Consider the following 20,305-nt stretch of genomic DNA (forward strand, 5'->3'; position numbering starts at 1 on the left):
CCCACAAAGAGCCAGAACACACATTCAACAGGAAAGAAATAAAATGGAAGTAACATATAGCAAAAAAAAAAAAAAAAAAAGAGCACCTTGTAGTAGATTACTGGAGGTCTGAGCTAATATTTTGTTCTCAGTGTGCTTTGTATTCCTGTGCTGCTGGCAAAGGGGGTGGGTTTCTCATGGGACAACACACATTCCACTCAAACACAAGGTAAAAGCAAGCACTGTGCAGAACAGTTATACCATAGTAAAACTAACCTGGAAGAAATGGGTGACTAAAGGAGGTTTTACCTCCTTGAGTTCTGCCTCACACTGAAAAGTATTCCATTGAAGTTTTGGTTATCAGAATTTTGAGAAATAATAGTATTTGTTAAATGCTTGAGTAAACAATGCAGGTCTTTAATGATATATCAAGACCATATTTAAACTGGTAGCAATAATATTGACCATAAAGTTATGTTTGTAACTAAGCTGCTTATTTTGGAGGCATCAACTGTAAAAGTGCTGCATTCTCTCTGCAAAGGACTGAAAACTGGGCAGAAGGAACCCAAAAACCCAATGGCTGAAGGAGATGATGATTTCCATCACAAGATTTGGGTCAGGTGTTATGGATTTCCCATTCTTGCTTAAATATGTTCTAAAAAATGCTCTCACAAGCTGAAGTTCAGAACTTCGCCTCCACAATCCACAGCAGTTGGAAGGACATTTCACAACTTTTGTTGTTTTGCCTCAGTAAAAGTTGCTAAATTAAATGTGACCAGTTAAGCAACAACTCAAGTGTCTTTACCATTACACTTCCTAACTTACAGCTCATGTCTCATATAAAATTCACCTGTCTAAAAGAGCCCTGAGGCTCTAACTGTTGTCTATAGCATTTACCTCTCCTAACAACTCCATTTCTCAGAAAAATTACAGTATTTTTCTGAATACAGTCCATATTTTAAGGAAAAAGTTAAAGCTATCACCAGGTTTGCCACCAGCTGTCCTCCACAGACACAGGACACTTCTCTGCATTACTTTGTATTTTCTTGCAGAGTGATTAAAAACAAGAAAGAAGGGAAATGTGATGGGGATTAAGTGCTTTTAAAGTCTGTATATCTCCAAGCTGCTGCAAAACATTTGCTGCTGGACTGCTGAAGACACCTGGAAGTCAGCAAATAAGCTGGTCTTCACAAGAAGTTTGGAAACTGCTGTTTCCATTTGGTTGGATACACATTCCCTCTTCCAAAGGCAGGCAGAGGTATTTATTCTTCAAAGCATACCACAGATATGTTGCAAAGGTTGGTATTTTAAAACTGTCCTTCAGAGATGATTTGAAGATTCTTCAGGGTTTTTTTTTTGATGATGGAAACAAAAACAAACCCAAAATGAGGATCTTGCCACAGTGCAGGAAAACAGGCAATTTTTAGATGCAGCTGCTGGTTAATAGGCATGTACAGAAGTGACTGTTTTATTTGGATTTTGGAGGAACAGTATATTATAGAGACTCTTACAGATATGTTTACAGCCGAAGAAATCCTTCAGTGTAGTGTAAGTTGTGATGTCTGCATGAGCCAGTTGATAGTTAAAATTCTCTGAAATCAGTGTTTTTTCCTAAATGTAGTATTTTCCAACATTGTAACCTATTAGAACCCATTCTTGATGTAGTGTGATACACAGAAACACAGCACCAAAATTTGTATGCTTTGAGGGACACTGAAGAGGCACACAAATTTTTAAAAAAATTTTAAAAATTTAAAAATCAACCATGTTATATGATTTAAAATCCAGCCATTGGATTGAGTGATATCACACCCTATTATTGACTTCCAAGCCTGAAAAGCATTGAGGAATCCATCCCAAAAATCAAGACCAATCAATTGATCTGTGACTTCTCTGTCCAATCTTCTTGAGTGAGATTTTTTAAATTATTCTGAAAGTCAAAGGCATAGCTGTCCCCCGCGCTTTGAGCAAAGGGGTTGCTAAAGAAAAGGTTTACATCCAGAGGTGCAGCTGTTTCTGAGTCCCAGGAGTCGGTGTCTGTGCTGCTGGAGTCCTCTGTGGTGGTGGGAGGGCAGCTGAGCTGCTCCAGCTGGTCGATGATGTCCGTGAACTGGAAGGCTGAGCTGGACTCGGAGCGCACGGAGCAGGCGGGGAAGTTGAGCATGGAGCTGGCAGAGGAATGGTTGGCAGAGCCGTGGGTGTGCAGGGAGCAGCTCCCATTCAGGGCCAGGTTGTTGAGGGAGCTGCTCTCGGAGCGGTTGTTGATGAGGGAGCTGGTTTCAGAGGGGCTCAGCAGGCTTTGCATTCTGCTGGCTTGGGCCTTCACCTCAAACAGCTCTGAGGTGTCCGATGGCCTCTCGTTGCCGTTGAAATCGCTGCTTTCCTCAAACTCAAACTCCTCTTCCATATTCATATCCACGGCCTCGGTTGAGTACCTGTCAGGGCTCGACTGAGCAGAGACTGAGCTTTGCTGGAGGGCACCTGCAGCTAAACCAGCTGGCTCTGACAGACACTTGGAAAACTCAGAACCCTTTAATTCTAACCCGCTGTACACATAGGAAAATGCCTCAGAGCCCCCAGCAAAAAAGGACATTTCTGCTGGGTCATCATCGATAAACTCCTCTGACACCTGCAACTGGGAATTTGCCAGTGTGAAAAGAGGGGCCCCACGGCTGCCATGCTGCTGCTCTTTTTCAGCAATGAATACACCTGTGGTAAAGTCATCCTCATGATTGTCATTTTTACAACCAGCAACCCTGCTCTCCTTACTACTTCTCACTACATCTACGTCTACACCACAACCACTCTCAACGACAGGACAAGACGGGTCACAGTTTCCTGCAACACTACCAAACCCAACACCTTGGAGCACGGGAGATCCAGGCTGCTGCATCAGCTTCCTCCCCACTTCTTCCACTGGGGCTGCAGTGGTTTTGTCTGGAATCCTTGTGTACGATGCTCGGGGCTCCAAGGAGGAAGGGCTGGGTTCAGCAAACATGGGCAGGATGGAAGCGGGACTGGCCAAGGAGTGAACTGAGTGGAAGGGGGCAGCTGTTGAGGCTGGAGACCCTGGAGTTCTCAAGCCCTCAGAGAATGGGACACTCTAAAATGGGACAGAAAAGCAGAAACACAACAGATAAAAAGGTTTTCATAAAACAAATGTAACATCCAGTCACATCCATATGCAGAAGGAATACATGGTTCACAGAAGCTCACTTTACAGCAGACACTGAACCTGATCCAGCAGCCCATGAAAAAGGCAAGGTTTTTTTCCTTAATTCTGATAACTGGATGGAAAGTTAAAAGCATACATTTTATAGCTGAACAAGCATCCACAAATAAGAACAGCAAAATGACAGTGAAATTCTGCGATGCTTCTTTAACCTCACCCATGTAACACAAGAGCATTCAGTGAAATGATTGTTTCTTGCTGTGTCCTGCAGAAGGCATCTTACAACAGCTTTGAGACTGCCAGAGAGCAGTCAGAGAGTACCTAGAGATAACTAATCCTCTGAAATAACAACATACTAGAAAGTCCAACATTTCCTTTTCAGTTCAGTGAAACTTTGAGTAAAATATTACTCACTTCACACTCCACTGGCTACAACTATCAAATCAGTAACACCAACAAAAAGAACTGTGCACTGTGGGATCTCAGCACCTCAGGACTGATGTGCCGAGTCACCGAGACCACCCTTGGGGGGCTCGGAGGTCCTGGAATGTTGCCAGAAGTGTCTGGTGGCTGGACTTTGATCCTACACAGGAGACGACACCTGTGTGAGGATGGGAAGATTTCACTGGGGTAAATGGTGAAGGGATAAGTTAATTAGAGTGTGAGACACAGGGTTTAGGATTTCTGTACAGGGGTGTCTAGAGAAGTAAGATGGAGGAATTGGGGCGTGTCCTGTCCTTCTTCTTCTTCTTCTTAGCCTCCATCTTCTGTGGTGGTGTTGGCACTTTGGGATTGGTTATTACTAAAAGTGCACTGGTTAATAAGGGTGAAAGGTATTGGGGAAAATAGGTAAATATTGTATACGTAGTTTTGAGTATAAAGATAAGTGACCGCCCCGGGGGCTCTCAGTGTGCTCATGGCTGGCTGCTGTGCAGACCTCTGTCGGGCCGAGAGAAAATTTTGTAGATAAAAAACTAATAAACACTGAAGACCGAGAAAAAACCTGAAGATTCTTTTCGTCCTTTGGAGCGCGGGCTGCCCAAGGCCACCCCGAGCCTTTCCAGGCCATAAAAAACAGCCGAGAAAGAGACAGTGCAGCAGACAAAGAGCAAACAGTGGCAGCAATTCTGGTGAGTTGACTCCTTCACTATCACCTCAGAGAGATGTTTGTCCATGGCCCTGCCCACAACCACAACCCAGAGAGTGCTGCAGAACTGACCTGCTTTGGCACGTCTGCGTTCGAGGTGCGAGTGGATGCTCTGACCTTGCTGTGCCTCCTGTGGAACAGAGCAGCCTGTCAGCATCCCAGACATGCTTCAGCCTCATTCCTTCCCCCATCTCCCATGGCCATGCCAGTGGCCAACAGAAACATCTCAAGCTCTATTTTATCATGTTTTGTTAATAATTAGTTCAAGTTTTAAAAGGTCAAAAGAGTTGTAAATTAAATTATGTAAGATAAGAAATGTACAAAAATGGAATAAAGCAAGATCCAGATCATTCACAGGATCAGAGAATCATTAAGATTGGAAAAGGCCTTTAAGATCATCAAGTCCTGCTGTTCCCCCAGCACTAACCCATGTCCTCAAGTGCTTTATCTCCACCTTTTCTGAACACCTCCAGGGATAGTGGCTCCAACACTTCCCTGGGCAGCCTGTGCCTGTGCCTGATCAATTTTTCCCAGTGTCCAACCTAAACTTCTCATGGCACCACTTGAAGCCATTTCCTCTTGTCCTGTCACTTGTTACCTGGGAGAAGAGACTGACCCCACCTGGCTGGTGGGGATCTCTTGGTACCACTGAAGGAGACTTCAACAACTTGGGGCTGAATACTAACTGAATACTAAACAGTACATTTTAGTTTAACTCCCTCCTTTTTCATTATTATAAACATCTACAGAAGAATGGCGTCAGAACCAGAATCAGCTAATCTTCAACAATTGCACAAATTTTTAAAAATTCAGTCAGCCATATAAAATTTTGTATGTTACACCACAAAAAAGTGATATCCTGCATTACACTCATGGTTAGATTCATTCTATGTATATGATTAAATAGAAAATCAAATTTTCAAATAGAAAAGGAGCTCAACTGGAGTCTGAGACATTAACAATACCTATTAATAGTAGATTAATGCAAACTTTTTAAAATTCCTATTAAGCCCCTATGATCTTTTGTATTAGGAGTAAGATTTCCCATACATAGTTTGGATTTGGAGTAGGAGGAGTTTCCCACATGTAGACTGGACAGCATTAAAGTAAGGAAAAAACAATTTTATAATGAAAAAGCATATTCTTAATTGATATATTTATATATTTAGAAACAATTGAGTATTTTAGGTCAGAGTTTCAAACTTGCAGATCCCAAGTTCCATTATGTGCTCTGCCACTGGCTGACTGCACAGCTGGAGTGGCACAGACAGGTCCTCACTAACATTACGGAATCTTCAGCACGTGCTGAACTTTCAGACAGCTAAGCCACATTATCCATAGACATAAAAATGTGGTACCAAAACTTTCCAAAGCCTCTTATATCATCACAAAATAATAATTTTTTTACATTTTAGGTCAGCTACCTTAATGAATGAGAATGAGCCTGCCTCTAAGCAGCACTAAAACACTGAAATTTAGGCAAGAAGGGTATTGTGAAAGTCTCAAGCTATGTTTTGCCTTAGAAAGCCATTTCATCTTACCTTTCATATGGGGTTCTCTTCATCCCACTGTCCTTAATATAATCCACTAGCTGCTTCTGTGTTCGTCCACTGTGAACCCACAGAAGTACAAAGGTTATCAAACACAGGGGATGAGCATTACAGAGGAATGTCTTTAGAATACTTCTTCCTTTTGCTCTCATTTTCTAAGACAAAATGAGTGTGCTGTGTTTCTCCCTACCTGTATCTGAAAGATGATCCTCTGGTGAAGAACACTGCTTTAGCCTTTGGCTTTGGCTGGTCAAAGAGCCTAAAGAATGTGTGATACTCAACACAGATTTTCCAGAAGTTTTTACACTCATCCCTACTTCCCAAAAGAAACTCCAATGTATCTTGGTATGGGCCCTGGGGAAAAAAAAATAGAAGTTCAGTAGCATCTAAAATGACAGTAAGGAGAAAAGGAAGGTACAAATGTGTGCAAACAAAAAAGATGAACTCCAGCAAGATGCAGGATTTTGCTAAGTCACTTCTCATCTGCTTTAAAACAATGGGAGTGATTCTGAATGCAGTTAGAAATGATTTAATACCTGTCAGAAATGTTTGCTTACCTTGAAACTGTAAAAGTGTTTAAAAAGCACTTGACTTTAGAAACATGCTCAATATAACCCATCTTCAGAAAATTCAAAGGAATTTAAATATTCAAGTGAAATAGTCACTATTTTAAAATACTATTCCTTTTTTTAGGAGTTCTGATGCTTGTCTCTTGGAAATTCCAGAACAAAAATTCCAGACAAAACCAGAAACTACTGCATATGTCAGAGTACAGTTATCACATGAAATTTCTGAGGGTCTCTTTGTGAGACACATTGCTACATCAGCAGACAGTGGGTCCTACTTCAGGTATCCTTGATACATGAAATTATATTATGTCCAAAGTTGAGTTTTTTCCTCTATTTTAATATAAATTAAACACTGAATGTAATCTAGTCATCCAGGGTGGAAGCAACAATTGACATGACATCTGCAATGAAAAATATATACTGTAAATCAGCTAAATATGCAAAATGATACTTGTGCTATAGAAATGCATGAAAAAGATGAAGCAAGAGTAATCACATCATCCTTAAAATTAAGCTACAATATAATTTCAGTCACCTATTCCTGCCTGAGGGGTATCAGATAATTTTCATTTGAATTAAGAAAGTGGATGCAACTTTTTCAAAGGAGAAATACTGAGAAAGGCTGCACCAAATACTTGGGTCTAATAATTTTTTTTCTGTCTTACATTTATACATGTGTAAGCTTGTGTCAAGGATAAGCTGAGACTGAAACACAAAACCTAAAGATCCTAAATTGTGGAGTGAGAAAGATTGACATTTGAATGATGCAGCCAAGCCTGCCTGCTGAGGCTGTTTTATAAATCACAAACTCCAGAAATGTTCATAATAAAATAAAGCACAGGTATTTTTTCCAACACTGAGCAGTCTATATTACAATAAAAGTGACACAGACCTCTGGGTGGAGCTTAATAAGGAATCTTTTCCTCTTGAAGCTCAGCTTACGGACCTTGGACCAGTTGAAGGTATTGATTTTTGTGTTACCCTGAATTAAAATGAGAATGATCAAATGTTAGCAGAAGTTTCAGAGAAGCAGGGAACCAAACAAAATTCTGTTGTGGGTATATAGATGTGTATGTATCCATATGGATTTTTAGTTCTGGTGACAATATTCCCTTAAACAAGAGAGGCCACTGAGCAGTCTGAGAGGGATTGCAGGACTGATGCACCTCCAAAAGAAGCTGCCCCACAGGAAGAACAGGTAAGACACAGCTGAGCACCCAAACAGAAATATTTCAGTAAATCAGCTGCCTCTGTGTTTTGGGGAGAGGGAAACCCTATCATTGCATTCATAAACAGAATTCTGAGCACTGAGTTGCTTCTTTAATACAACAAACATAGTAACACTAATTAGTCCAATCACTCTAATCAATCAGCATTCTTATACAATAAGAGCAATAATATCCAGTAAAAATCCACTGCAATATTAAAATAACAGAAATCAAACCAAAATTCCAGGATGACAGACCTGTCCCAGGGCTGTTCAAAAATGAATTAATTGATGATTTTCTCTCATCACACACCTAACTTCAAACAAAGCCCCTCTACCTCACTGTCACTTGGCTTTGATGCTCTGCTCTCTGCACAAGAACAAGCTGCACCAAACAAAGTTTTGGGGGCTTAAATGACCCTCCTTGACCATAGAACATGTTAAATTTCCAAGGCATCAGAGACACCTGATGTTAAAATGAGACTTACTCCAAGACATGCTAAAGGACAGAGTGTGCCATCCCTGCCATACCTGGAACACCAGCACACCCATGTGTGAAACTGCCAGGTTGATTTTGGTGCCCTCACGGTCGGAGGCAAGGTGGAATCTGATGCCATACATCTCCAGTTTCCTGGCAATTTCAAGCACTTGAAAGTCAGATTCAGCAGGAGTTTGACCCCTATAATGAGGAAGAAAAATAAAGTTTTAAGAACAATCTGACACTACAACACTGCCAACACATTTAAGTCTGAACTCTGTCACTAAATGAGAATGTTCTGTCTCATCTAGTTGGGTGGTTTCACTCCATGTCATGTGTCACACTGAAAATTCTGTAATGACACAGCTGATGGCCAATGTCAAGTGCATCCCAAGACAGATGCTGAGAGAGATATTGATCAGCTCAGAGTTGAGCTGATTGAGATATTAATCAGCTCAGAGATATTAATCAACTTTTGCCAGTTGAGAAACTATAAAGTTGAACAAATCCAAATTCAATCCAGTGCTCCTGCTTCTGCTTGCTTGTGTACACATTAGCATTAAGATAAGAAGTGAGAGTTGGCAGAGTTGCACAGCCAGCAAAACAGAAACAATGCAAATATTGCAACAGAATGACCCTTTTCAGGTCAGGTTTTGGGACCACAAAATTATTACTCTATTACTACCAGGTGCCTTTGGCTGGATAATTCCCTTCCTGCCAAGGAAACCAAAGAAGAATCTTTAAAATGAAACTTCATCTGCTGTCAAAATTACTCTAAAAACAAGAGGAAGCTGTACACAGACAGGAGCAAGTGCTCTGTAAGGGTGCACAAGGCCCAAAATGGCAACACAGAGACTGTTCGTGACCTGGCACAGTTTCAGCCCTCACTGACTGCTCCCCAGGTTAGCTGACATCAAACCACTAACATTTTGCTCTCCTGCATGAAAACAGTCCATTTTTTCCTCAATCCCCCTTGTTTTTTTCCCATGAGAGGGAGTGCATTAGATTGGAGTGCATTTTCAATGAATACAAGAGCTTTTCCCTGTAAGTCAAAACACTCTGTAAGTTCATGGGTCCTGACAAGGAGTTGAAGATCCTCCAAGAATGAGCAAATGGTGCTGTGGAAATGAAGGAGTTCTTGAAGTCATAGAATCACAAAATCATTAGGGCAGAAAAAGGACTTGGACTTGATCATCATTGAAGATGATGAAGATGATCAAGTCCAACTATTGCTACTGATCATGCCCCAGTTACACTACAAAGCAAAATAGTCTTTATCACAAACATGAGCATGTCACCCAAGTAGGTCTCTGAACTACAAAATCCCTGCAAAAAAATGCTACTACCCAGTTTTAGGCATAACATGGTCCAGAAGAACGAGGAGAAGCAGGAGAACCTTCTCCTGTGTAACCCCAAGGAAACCCCACTGCAGAGCTGCTGATCTGGGGTCCCCAGCCTAAGTGGACACTCCATAAAATAAAGGAAGATCAGAGGAGAGCACAGAGATGCTCTAAGAGCTGGAGCCCCTCTGCAGGCTGGGAGAGCTGGGGGTGTCCTCCTGGAGAGGAGAAGGCTCTGGGGAGACCTCATTGTGGGATTTCAGTTCTTAACAAGGGCTCTAAAAAAAGAGAGGGATTTTTTTTCTATGGACAAAAGGTGATAGGAGATGGGGGAACGGTTTTAAACTAAAAGAGATTAAATTAAAATTACTTTAGGCGAAATTCTTCCCTGTGAGGGTTCTGAGGCCCTGGCACAGGTGCCCAGAGCAGCTGTGGCTGCCCCTGGATCCCTGGAAATGCCCAAGCCCAGGCTGGACAGGGCTTGGAGACACCTGGGATAGTGGAAACTGTCCCTGTCCATGGTAACAGGTCCAAATTTAAGTTCCCTTCCATCCCAAACCACTCTGGAATTGTGTGAAACACCAGCACAGGACCTGCTGGGGCTCTCAGAGCAGTGAGGCTGCATCAGCCACAGCTGGATAAACAGACCCCCTACATCACTACTGACAATGATTAGATATAATAAATACCAAATAACTTCCATGTGCAAGCTCACTAGGATAAATGTAATGATACACAGAAGACACATGTGCTTAAAAATTATTATTCTATTTACAAACAACCAGTGCTGAAACCAGATTAGATTCCTGCACACACAGACTAAGCAAATTTTACAAGCCTTTTTTTCCAAGAAGAAAGTGGCCTTCCTTTCATAAATCTGCATTTTATTTTATTAAAACACATGACAAACTATTTTTAGCATTACCTATTTTTGTGTACTATGCCGTGCCAACCACAACATCACTACTAAATAAATTCTCCTGGTCCCCTGACTGGCTTTTCTAGTCATACTCCTTAAAAATACCTCCTTCTACCTACCTGGAGTCATGTGTTAGATCAAACAATTGTTTAGCTCCATATAGATTTTCTTAAAATACAATTAGAGAATACTAAAATGAATTATTACATTTGAATTAACAAAACTAGGGATGATGACAATACATATTAACCCCAAGTAGGACTTGTAACTACAATTCAGAATACAATTATGAAACTTATTTCATATGCTACAGTTTTAAAAATAGAAGTTGTTAGAAAAAGCAATGATTTTTTTATACTTAGTAAAATTTTTAGTGTAAAACGCACAAAATGCCCTGAGAAAGTAAACCTGAATGCACACAGCAGCATTTCAGCAGTGTTCTGTTGCCTTGTTCAAACAAAGAATCTAAAACACTACAGCAGGAAATCACAAATTTATTTTGCCAGCTGCAGAAGGCAGGAATTCAACGGCATTCCTGTCTTTACAAGCTCACTCCATAATCCACCCTCATCCAAATGTCAGTATTATGTGACCATGTAACAGAAAGCGAAAAACATAAGAGGCACAAAAAACCTGATTTCAAATGGAAATAGAAATGCCAAACAGAGAGAGCAATTTCTACCACTTTTGCTACTACATGGAGTAATTATGTCCAAAAGCTCAGACTGGTAAAGCAGATTTCTTGAGTAACACTGGAGTAAATGCTTTTAACATTGCCTTTAACTGTTGTTTCATATCCACCACAGATTCCTCAACTACATCAAAAAACCTGGAGAACCATGGTTCCTATTTATGAAATATACACAAGACAAAAGAGGTAGATCATAAATCCTGCTTTTGGCCAGGGCTCCCTGAGTTCCACTCTGAGCTCTGTGTGTAACTCCCACCCACGCTAATTCCTGCTGTAATTCTTCTGAATACAGCGACATTAAGAATGAAAGCAGGGCTTTGTCTTTTAAAAGGGGTGCTGAGGTTGGGAAGGAGGCTTGCAAGGGAAGGAAGGCAAAAAACAAAAAATGGCAACTAGAAAATTGGAGCTCTGCAGTACTAAAAATTCCTCATGAACAGTCTGGTGCAACTGATATAGAATCACTGATTATTATTTCATGTACTATTACATATGATCCAAAGCACAGCACATCTCAGAAAAAAAAAATTAAAAATAAGATACCAGGCAATTTTAAGAGTGTTCACTAGCACACAGCCTGCCTGTAGCCAGCAGAGAAAGCTGAGCCTGGTGTGGAGGAGCTGGGAGCAGAGCAGACACTCTGATTGTACCACAGACAGGTACCAAGAGAGGCAGCTCCAGAAATTGCCCTCAGATGCTGCCTGCAGGCTTAGCTGCACAGCCCAGCCCCAAAACAATCTGCTCTAATTTTGTCCAGCCATTAAGCAGATAAATCTCCTTAATCTTCTCCAGGTCAATGGATGACACACTAATATCAGTATTTCCAGCAAAAACTGCTGTCAGTGCAATAGGTGTTGGTGTAGAGATTCCTTACAACCATCCAGCTAGACAAATATTGCTTGTGATACAATAATCCCATGGCAATGGACTCAAAATAAATGCTGTCAAGTGTTAAGTGATTTACAGAGTATTTAAACCCAGTAATTAATATAGAGCTTTAAAGATGAAGTGTCAAGTTAGAGTTTTTCTAATTTACAGGCAATTTAAAGAATTTAAATTCATGGACAAGTAAGCTAACAAGTTGTGAAAGGACATGCATTTACATCAGTAAATATAAATCTATTAAATTTTTTATTTCTTTCCTGATTTAGGTATGCACAGACAAAGAAACCACAGACATGTGAACACAGGCCAAATGTGTCATGTTGAATCCTGCACTCCCCTTGCAGCAAGTATTCTACTACTCACAAGAAGGCAGAAAACATTGTATTTTGGGTGTCTGGGTGTCAGGAATTAACTGCACCAGCACCAATACACCATCTACAAAATATACATATTTTTATTTTTAATAAACTATAGAAGATGGGTTTTATTTATTTCCATTTTATAGAAATAAAATAGGTTAATTCAGGCTCTTGCTGAAGCAATAACTAATGTGCTACACCAAAAATATAACTCATCTTGTTGACCACTAATGCTTTTGCAAAGTATAGAAACCATATTCCTATTCTTTATGAAAGTAAAAGTATTTACAAATGTAAAAGGAAAAAAAATATCTTTAATAGAAAATAAGCATTCAATTGCCATCTTTCCAATTACAACAGTCTCCATTTACAGAATGGATTGGATACACAGGTTCTGTTTTATTGAGGGTGATGACATTCTCCAACTTCTAATAGCTACAGTGAAGCGATAAAAAAATAAAAATAAAAAGGAAATGAGGCAAAAAGAAAGTCCACAGAAACAATCTGGAGGAGATGAATCATCCTGCCAGGAATGGGTTTCTCTTCCTGAACACCTGATTTGTACAAGAAATCTTTCAGGAGAAATCATCAGTGGAGGAATCACAGAATCCCAGGATGGTTTGGGTGGGAAGGGACCTTAAAGATCACCCAGGACACCTTCCACTATCCCAGGCTGCTCCAAGCCCCATCCAACCTGGCCTCAAAAATATTAGTCTGCTAAAGGTAACTGGGGGAATAATAAGGTAAATGAAAGGAAATAAAAAATTAAAATAAATGGAAAAAGTAAAAATGGGACACATCAGGATAATAGGAAAGAGAAGCATTTTTGTTTGTCCATCTGCACTGTGCATCCTCACCAGGAAAAAGCCAAATGCCCAGCTGCCTGCTCCTTGGGACAGAAATGAGGAAAAATGTGTCTACACTGAGAAAACTCAGAACTTCCCTCACCTGCTGAAGATGGGAAAGGGTGGTCAATATTCCCTGAGTAAGGGAAGAGGGAAGGGATGTGTGTGCTGGTGTGGGCTGGGTTAATTTTCTTCACAGCAGCTGATAGCAGGCTGAGATTTCTATTTGAGCAGGGAACCTGTTGATAACCCAGGGGTGTTTCCTTATTGCCCAGCAGAGCTCACCAGGGCCAAGGCCCTTTGTGCTCCACAGGGAGGGGCTGGGAGAGGGGGCACAGCCAGGACAGCTGATCCCACTGACCCCAAGGATATCCCAGCTGACCCCAGGGATATCCCATCCCATATGGCCTCGTGCTCAGCACACAGAGCTGGGGGAGGCAGGAGAAGGGGACATTTGGAGGGATGGTGCTTGTTTTGCCAAGTCACTGTTACCTGTGATGGGATCCTGCTCTCCTGAGGATGGCTCAACACCTGCCTGCCAGTGGGAAGTAAGGAATGAATTCCTGGTTTTGCTTTGCATGTGTGTGTCTTTTCTTCTCCTATTTAAGCTGTCTGTACCTCAAGCTGTGAATTTTCCCACTTTCACCCTTCCAAATCTCTCACCAAGGGGGAGCCAGCAGCAGCATGGGGCTGAGCTGAGGTTAAACCATGGAAGCCACAGCTAATGTTAAAACTGCACTTCTTGCAAAATGACATTTCTCTAAAAAGATGTTTCCATTCAAAGGTAACCTTTTCTAATCTCATGCCTCAGCTGTTAATCTAAACGTGGCTTGCATGGACACTTCTAAAAAAATAAAATAAGATTTTTTTTTTGCCTTAAAATAAGATTTACAATCATTTTAATAATATGGCTGCATTAAATGCAACTCTTATTAAACTGATTTTGAAAAGTACATTTATGAAGTAAGGAATCTTTACCTATTAACCTTCCTGACAGGTAAAAATACAAACTTTTGTTATTGTAACCAATTATTAGAAGTAACTTGTTTGAAATAAAGCTCAAATCAGAAGAGAACTAGCAATCCTTGACTCAGAAGGCAGTCACAACCTTTCCAAGAGAAGCAACCCAGGAAAATTCCCCACAAGCAGCAGCAACTGAACAGAACCCTGGTATGTGACTAATGCTGGGCTGCTCTGCCCATGCTCTGGGGGTACTTAGACCTAAAAATCCCAAATTTCACCTAAAATTTGAGAGCCATCAGCCTACCCTGCATGGGATCATCAAAACCTTGCATGACCCATTGGTAGCTTCAGACTCCACAGCACCTTGCAGTAGTATCACAATGTTGATGCAAGTTCTGTGAAAAGGATTTTTCCCCTTTTAATTTGCTTTGAAATTACCAATTATTTTCTTCAGACAAGAGAAAAATAATGAAATGAATGGTTTCCCTACTCCAGCTACTTTCTCCCAAGGTGAAGAATCCTAGCATAGATTTTAATTTACTTCAAAATTACTTTAAATCACTTAAAAACATTTCTTTTGTTTCTTCATCATTTCCACAAGCACCTCAAAGGTTCAAAAGCAGAAAAAGTAACCACCTGATTTTATGAAGAATCAGCAAAACTGAAATTTTATCATTAGCAATAATTTCAGTACAAGTTAAAAATGACTGATCACAAACAGCAAATTACTGAAATTCTCAGGAACTAATTTTCCAATATTATAGGATGTGTCTTTCAACACAGATGCTGCCATGAAAAATCTTTGTTCTGTCTTAAAAGAAAATCAGTCAGCAACAATCCACAGAGAACAAAGAAAAATCTAAGTCTGGATTAAAACACAGAACCATGCACAATAAAATGTGTGTGTGGACATTCACAATTTTTAAAAGACCTTCAAATTGCTAAATCCTAATATGTAAGGTGTCAAAAATTACAGAAAAATAAGTTCCTGCAGTTCCTGACTCCATGTTGGAACTAATTTTATATTTGTGGCAGTTTCTTTGTCACCAATAGTCTTCCCTTAATTCAAAACTACCCAGCTGTAAGATAAGGTATTGCATGAATTCTGATGGAAGTTGTTTTCTCCCCATCCTTCTCCATCTCCCTTATGCTTGTGTAACAAAATGTGTAACAAAAGAATACAATACAAATGATTTCTAATTATTTAGACAAAAGCAAGAGCTCTGCATATGCAGGCAAAACTGAGCATAAACTTTGTAGAATGGAAATTCTGAAGAATTCTTTTGTCTAAACCCATTATTACATACAAGTTTTCTTTAGGATGTTATTACAGGCACACTGCAAAATTCACTTGAGAAAAACTACTGCCCAACAGCTCCATCCTGACTATGTAACTATTGCTACCAAACTTTTCTTGCTCAAGGTAAATGGTGTTTAATTTACACACTCTTAATGTCATCCTGCCATGCAGCTGCTCAGCCTCCCCTAGGCAAGCCCACCTGCTGCCCAGGGGTTCCCTTTGTGGTTTGCATTAATCCTCACTTACACATGCTTCCTGTGGAAGTCCAGGATCTTTCCTTCAAGTTTTTCCTGGTTTGGCAAATACTGGTTTGTTTTAAGGTGTTCTCTGTCTTCTGATTCATCAAAATCTCCTATTTCAGCTACAACAGAAAAGAAAACTATGTTAGAGTAAGAACAATGGAAAAGGAACAATGACAGAAAACACTTGGTAAGGAATCAGAGTCTTCAAATTTGTGCATGATGTTTTGTATCCAACTTTATTTTACCAAAATCACATTTATCCCAAGCTGACTTCCTGGGGATTACAGCAGTATTTGAACATTGTCAGGAAAATTTAGACTTCTTAAAGGTGCAAGATGTGAAACCTGTAGAAGACCTGTGAAGTGGTCTGAACAATTCCTCCTTACAGATACCTTACACCAAATAGCATATTTCAATTTATTTTTTACTATATATATGTAAAATAGTAATTTTACTATATATATGTAATACAGTAAAAATATTATTTTTACTATATATATGTAAAATAGTAAAAAAAATATGTAAAATAGTGTCTAGTAATAGACAAGGTTACTCAGGAAGGTGGCAAGTTACAGCTGGAATTTTGGTCTCCCCTTCACATATCCATGTCTTTCAGATGCAATTTTGTGAATTTAGGAAGATTTACAGAAGAAAAAAGCATTATTGTAAAGTGCAGAACAGCTTCCACCTGATATAACACAAGTTTTTGGCTCAGAATACAAAAGCACAAGACAGGCAGAACATGTGGCAAATGTACATAAAATTACAAGCTGAATAAATAAATTTTAAGAATTTACTTTTTCTGATAAAAAAGATGAAATTGCAACATAAAATTCAAAGCCAAAAGGTTTTAAAAGATAAAAGTACATATGTTGTCCTTAAAATTTCCCAAAAACTAAGCTGTGAAGCTCATTTCTGTGGAAGGATGCCAAAAATATAGGCAAATTCAAAAATTAGATAAATACCAGGGCAACCAAACAGATGCAGAGTGAGTCTGCGGTGCTGTGTGTGCAGTGATTATGGGATGGATGCAGCAAAGGAAGAGCTGCTCTGTGTCTGAGGGCATCTGCCATCAGCTGTGTCAGAGAAAGGAATGGGATTGTTCCTAACAAGAACACAGCAAATCCTGTTTAAAATGTAGCCAGCACATGAAAGAATAAATAAAAAATACTGAATATTTTGTAAAATAATTTCTGTTGAAAATGAAGCTGTTCTTTCTCACATTTTCCAGAGGAGAAGAATCAGGCTAAGCAAGGCCTGATGCTGAGATTCTCTCATCAGCTCCACAGTGCTGGAAAACCACAAGCAGGTTTTAGTGGGCCACTCACTGATGGCACACACACAAGGCAGATTTGCTCCTCCAATAAAATCACCAGACGAAATACTATTATAACTGTATTATTGTATTGCATTGCAGAATCAGACAACCAATAACTACTCAGCAGTGCAATTGTGAAGAAGAATTATTGATAAGCTTTTGCTCCCAGCCAGCCAAGAGCCACCAAGGTTGGGCTGCAGACCTGTGAACACTTCAGCTGCTGCTCCAAAAATTTGGTGTCTGAACTCACTCAGGGTTTCCAACCTCCTCATCTCAAAGGCCACATTTTAGGTTTTTAAGCATGTACAGACTGAGCCAGCAGCAGCATGGAGTGCTTCCAAATAAATTGCTTCCCATTTCCATTTTCAGTCCCAGCAAGGAGGAAAGCTGCTGACAGCCCCAGTGCAGAACCTGTTCCAGCATGGTTCTCAGCTGTGTTCCAGCCCAGCTCCTGTACAGCCATCTCCTCCCAGCACAGGGAAAGTGAGAACTGAAGCCAGGGGAGCACCTAGACAGGTGGGAACAGCTGTCTGGGAGATGTGGAGTGCTGGCAGCAGAACCTGCAGAGCCAGGGAAACAGCAAGGCTGGTTTTGTACTACCCTCTGAAGCCAAATTTACCTCATACATTAGCACCAGCTGTTCCTCCCCCAATGAACTGTCACCCTGATTTTTTAAGGTTTTCTAAGCCTTCTGATGTTTACATTCTTGTAATGAACTTTCTCACACACTTTCTGTAAATAACTCATTGTTTTGCATTCTTTTGTGGAGGAGGAGAAATTTGACAGACTGTTGGTTTGTCCAGTGTCATTGGAGAGGTGGCACTGTCACCCTCCAAACCACTGTCACTTTTAGAAAACTATAAATGTTGGAGTCAGAAAATAAACTCCCTTTTTTCTCTTCACCTTGAGAGCAGCTGTGTGTGCTTGTGTTCTTTCGTGTCCTATAGCGACAGATGAAAACCAACATATTTACAGTGTGTGAGAAGGAAATACTATGAGTTAGAGATTTCTTTTAGTTACCAAAAGCTTCTGCATGTGATGTAATGTGGGTTAGCAGTGGATACTCACACTGCAGCAGATGGGAGACCAGCAGAGCAGCTGTGTTGTCACTGCAGGTCAGCCTCTCCTCTGCCAGGTCCCTCTTGATTTGCAATGCAAACAGGTACCTGCAGGAGAGGAAGGGCTGGAGTTACATCCTGACACTGAAAACACAACAGAACAACTCAGCAGGAGCTTATAAAAGCAGCATCTCTGATCCTTCTGCTCTCCAAACAACAACAGCCTGGCTACCAAGGAGTGTCAAATCAAACCAAAATAACCTGTGACTGTTCCAGTGCAATTTATCAGCACAGAAAGACCCACAGGAAAAAGGAAGAAGGAAAGGCATGTTTTAAGCAGGTTTCATCTCTGCAGTAACAGCAGATGTCATTTTTAGCTGGAAAGAAACTTAAGCAACATTTCAAGTGATATCATCTATTAGAAAAAAAGATGGAAGAATATCATTGATGCCAGTATTTTGTTAGGAAAACTGATAAGCTTTTTTGTTAGCATTCAACTAATCTACTCAGCAGTTGTACTTTCCAGAACTATATTAGCAGCCTGCAAAGACACTCAGAAGTTCAATTTACTTTTCTTATACTCCTATATTAGTTCCACTGAAATATTTCCCATTCAGTTGTTAAAGAGGAATAATTTCTGTTTAGCAGTTTTGTATGCTGCTCCTTTTACTTGGAAGGAGATACAGTAAGGACTCCAGTAAATAGGCAACAATTCACTACTAGAAATCTTCAAACTAACAGACTGATTCTTTTTCTTTACTGAATTACACCCTAGGAGATGGTAATAAGATTTTTTTTAAAAGAAGAGTTTATTTTAAAATTTTATTCCTGAAGTAAAAGATACTAAAAGTTATAAATTTTGAATTATAGGCTTTTTAAATTTTTAAGTACTGTAAGTATGTATTAAAGACTTCTCAAAAAGTATGTTCTGCTTTCTGCATGTCTGATTAGCTCTCTCAGTTTTTTAGTATACTCACAATAAAGAGTACAATATCATTAACAGCATCATTAATTACCCAGATGCTCTAAGTGCAGGCCATAAATACTCAATAAATAGGCAAATTCAGTTCCTGCTCTAAAAAGCTGTACTTCTAATGAATTTCCTATATGAAACAGCAGTTAATATAAGAAAACTTGGTGCAAAGGAAATATTTAGAGAGTATTTCTCCTTACAAGAGACAGTCACAACTGTTATCATGCTGGTTTGTTCTCAAATACATTTGAAGGATAATAAGGAACTGCTCTGAGAGGAATTCCAATTAAAAGTAGTGAAACTGTGAAAAGCACAAAATGAGCTCTTGAAACAACAACATCTGGGTAATGTCCTTGTGAGAGGCAGACTTCAAACCAGGTCCCCAGGTGCCAGCAGGTGGATAGGGCTGCTTAACTGACCACAGATCCATCAGCAATAACCCAAAAATAACCTATGGTGAGCACAGTTTAAATTGTGAACAGTAAAATGTGTTTGGAAGTTTAAATCACATATTAAAACATGTACTGATTATTTTAATTTATTTTTATAGACACTGTTTATAAGTATTAGTATTTTCTGTATACTCTGACTCCCTTGCACGGGATGCTGGAAAGCCCTAACCTGTGCTGTTTTCTGTTTTGAAAAATATTTTTTCTGGTAACATTCATCTGCCAACACATGTCTGCTGGAACTGCAACATTCACTGTAAGTGATGTTTTACTCATCTTCCACCTCAGTTTTGCTTGGAACTAGCTGTGCTGCCTTCCTACTCTATTAATTCAGATCCATGAATTAATATGTCCAATAGTTCTAAAAACACTTTAAATCATGTCCAGTAGTTCTAAAAACACTTTACCTGGTATATTCCTCTTGCAGCTGACCAGGGTCAGGAGGGAAAAATTTCACAGCCAGACGAAGCATTGTAGTCTTTGGTCCTGGAAGAAAAGTTGGTCATTTCACAAAAACACCCTGAGATCCTCATAAACACATGCATATTCTGTTTGCCAACAGGCAGAGAAACAACACAGAGAAATTCTGGCCAGTTTCAAATCCCAGCTAACCACAGCAGGCTCTGCTGTTGATTGTTCATGTCAAGTGAGATAAAGCAGCTGTTTTCCAGAGGAATTGGATACCACTGACAAGGTGAGTCTGCAGCTGAAACTGGAAAAACAGTTTCATGCAGTGTGAAATCTGTAACACCCCAAAGCAGCTGCTTGGCTGCATCAAAGACCCTCAGAGGTGACCCAGGCAGAAGGTTCCAGAAGGGAAGACACATCCCACAGGCTGCCAACACCCACCTCACCATCAGCACT

The 20,305-nt window shown here is 40.1% G+C and overlaps 1 protein-coding gene across 2 annotated transcripts in view; it reads right to left on the reverse strand.

Moving 5' to 3' along the window:
- FARP2 (FERM, ARH/RhoGEF and pleckstrin domain protein 2) overlaps positions 1-20,305 on the reverse strand; it is a 76,733-nt gene that overhangs the window by 31,271 nt on the left and 25,157 nt on the right. For both annotated transcript variants that reach the window (XM_059479588.1, XM_059479589.1), the window contains exons 5-13: positions 19,849-19,927; positions 18,030-18,127; positions 15,648-15,762; positions 8,156-8,303; positions 7,310-7,399; positions 6,039-6,202; positions 5,840-5,908; positions 4,371-4,428; positions 2,842-3,082 (exon numbers count right to left, since the gene is read on the reverse strand). In XM_059479588.1, coding sequence (XP_059335571.1) covers positions 2,842-3,082; positions 4,371-4,428; positions 5,840-5,908; positions 6,039-6,202; positions 7,310-7,399; positions 8,156-8,303; positions 15,648-15,762; positions 18,030-18,127; positions 19,849-19,927 — 1,062 coding nt within the window. The remainder of the gene's footprint in view (positions 1-2,841; positions 3,083-4,370; positions 4,429-5,839; positions 5,909-6,038; positions 6,203-7,309; positions 7,400-8,155; positions 8,304-15,647; positions 15,763-18,029; positions 18,128-19,848; positions 19,928-20,305) is intronic.

This window comes from Ammospiza nelsoni, chromosome 10 (genome assembly GCF_027579445.1).
Source record: "Ammospiza nelsoni isolate bAmmNel1 chromosome 10, bAmmNel1.pri, whole genome shotgun sequence".
Taxonomy (NCBI): Eukaryota; Metazoa; Chordata; class Aves; order Passeriformes; family Passerellidae; genus Ammospiza; species Ammospiza nelsoni.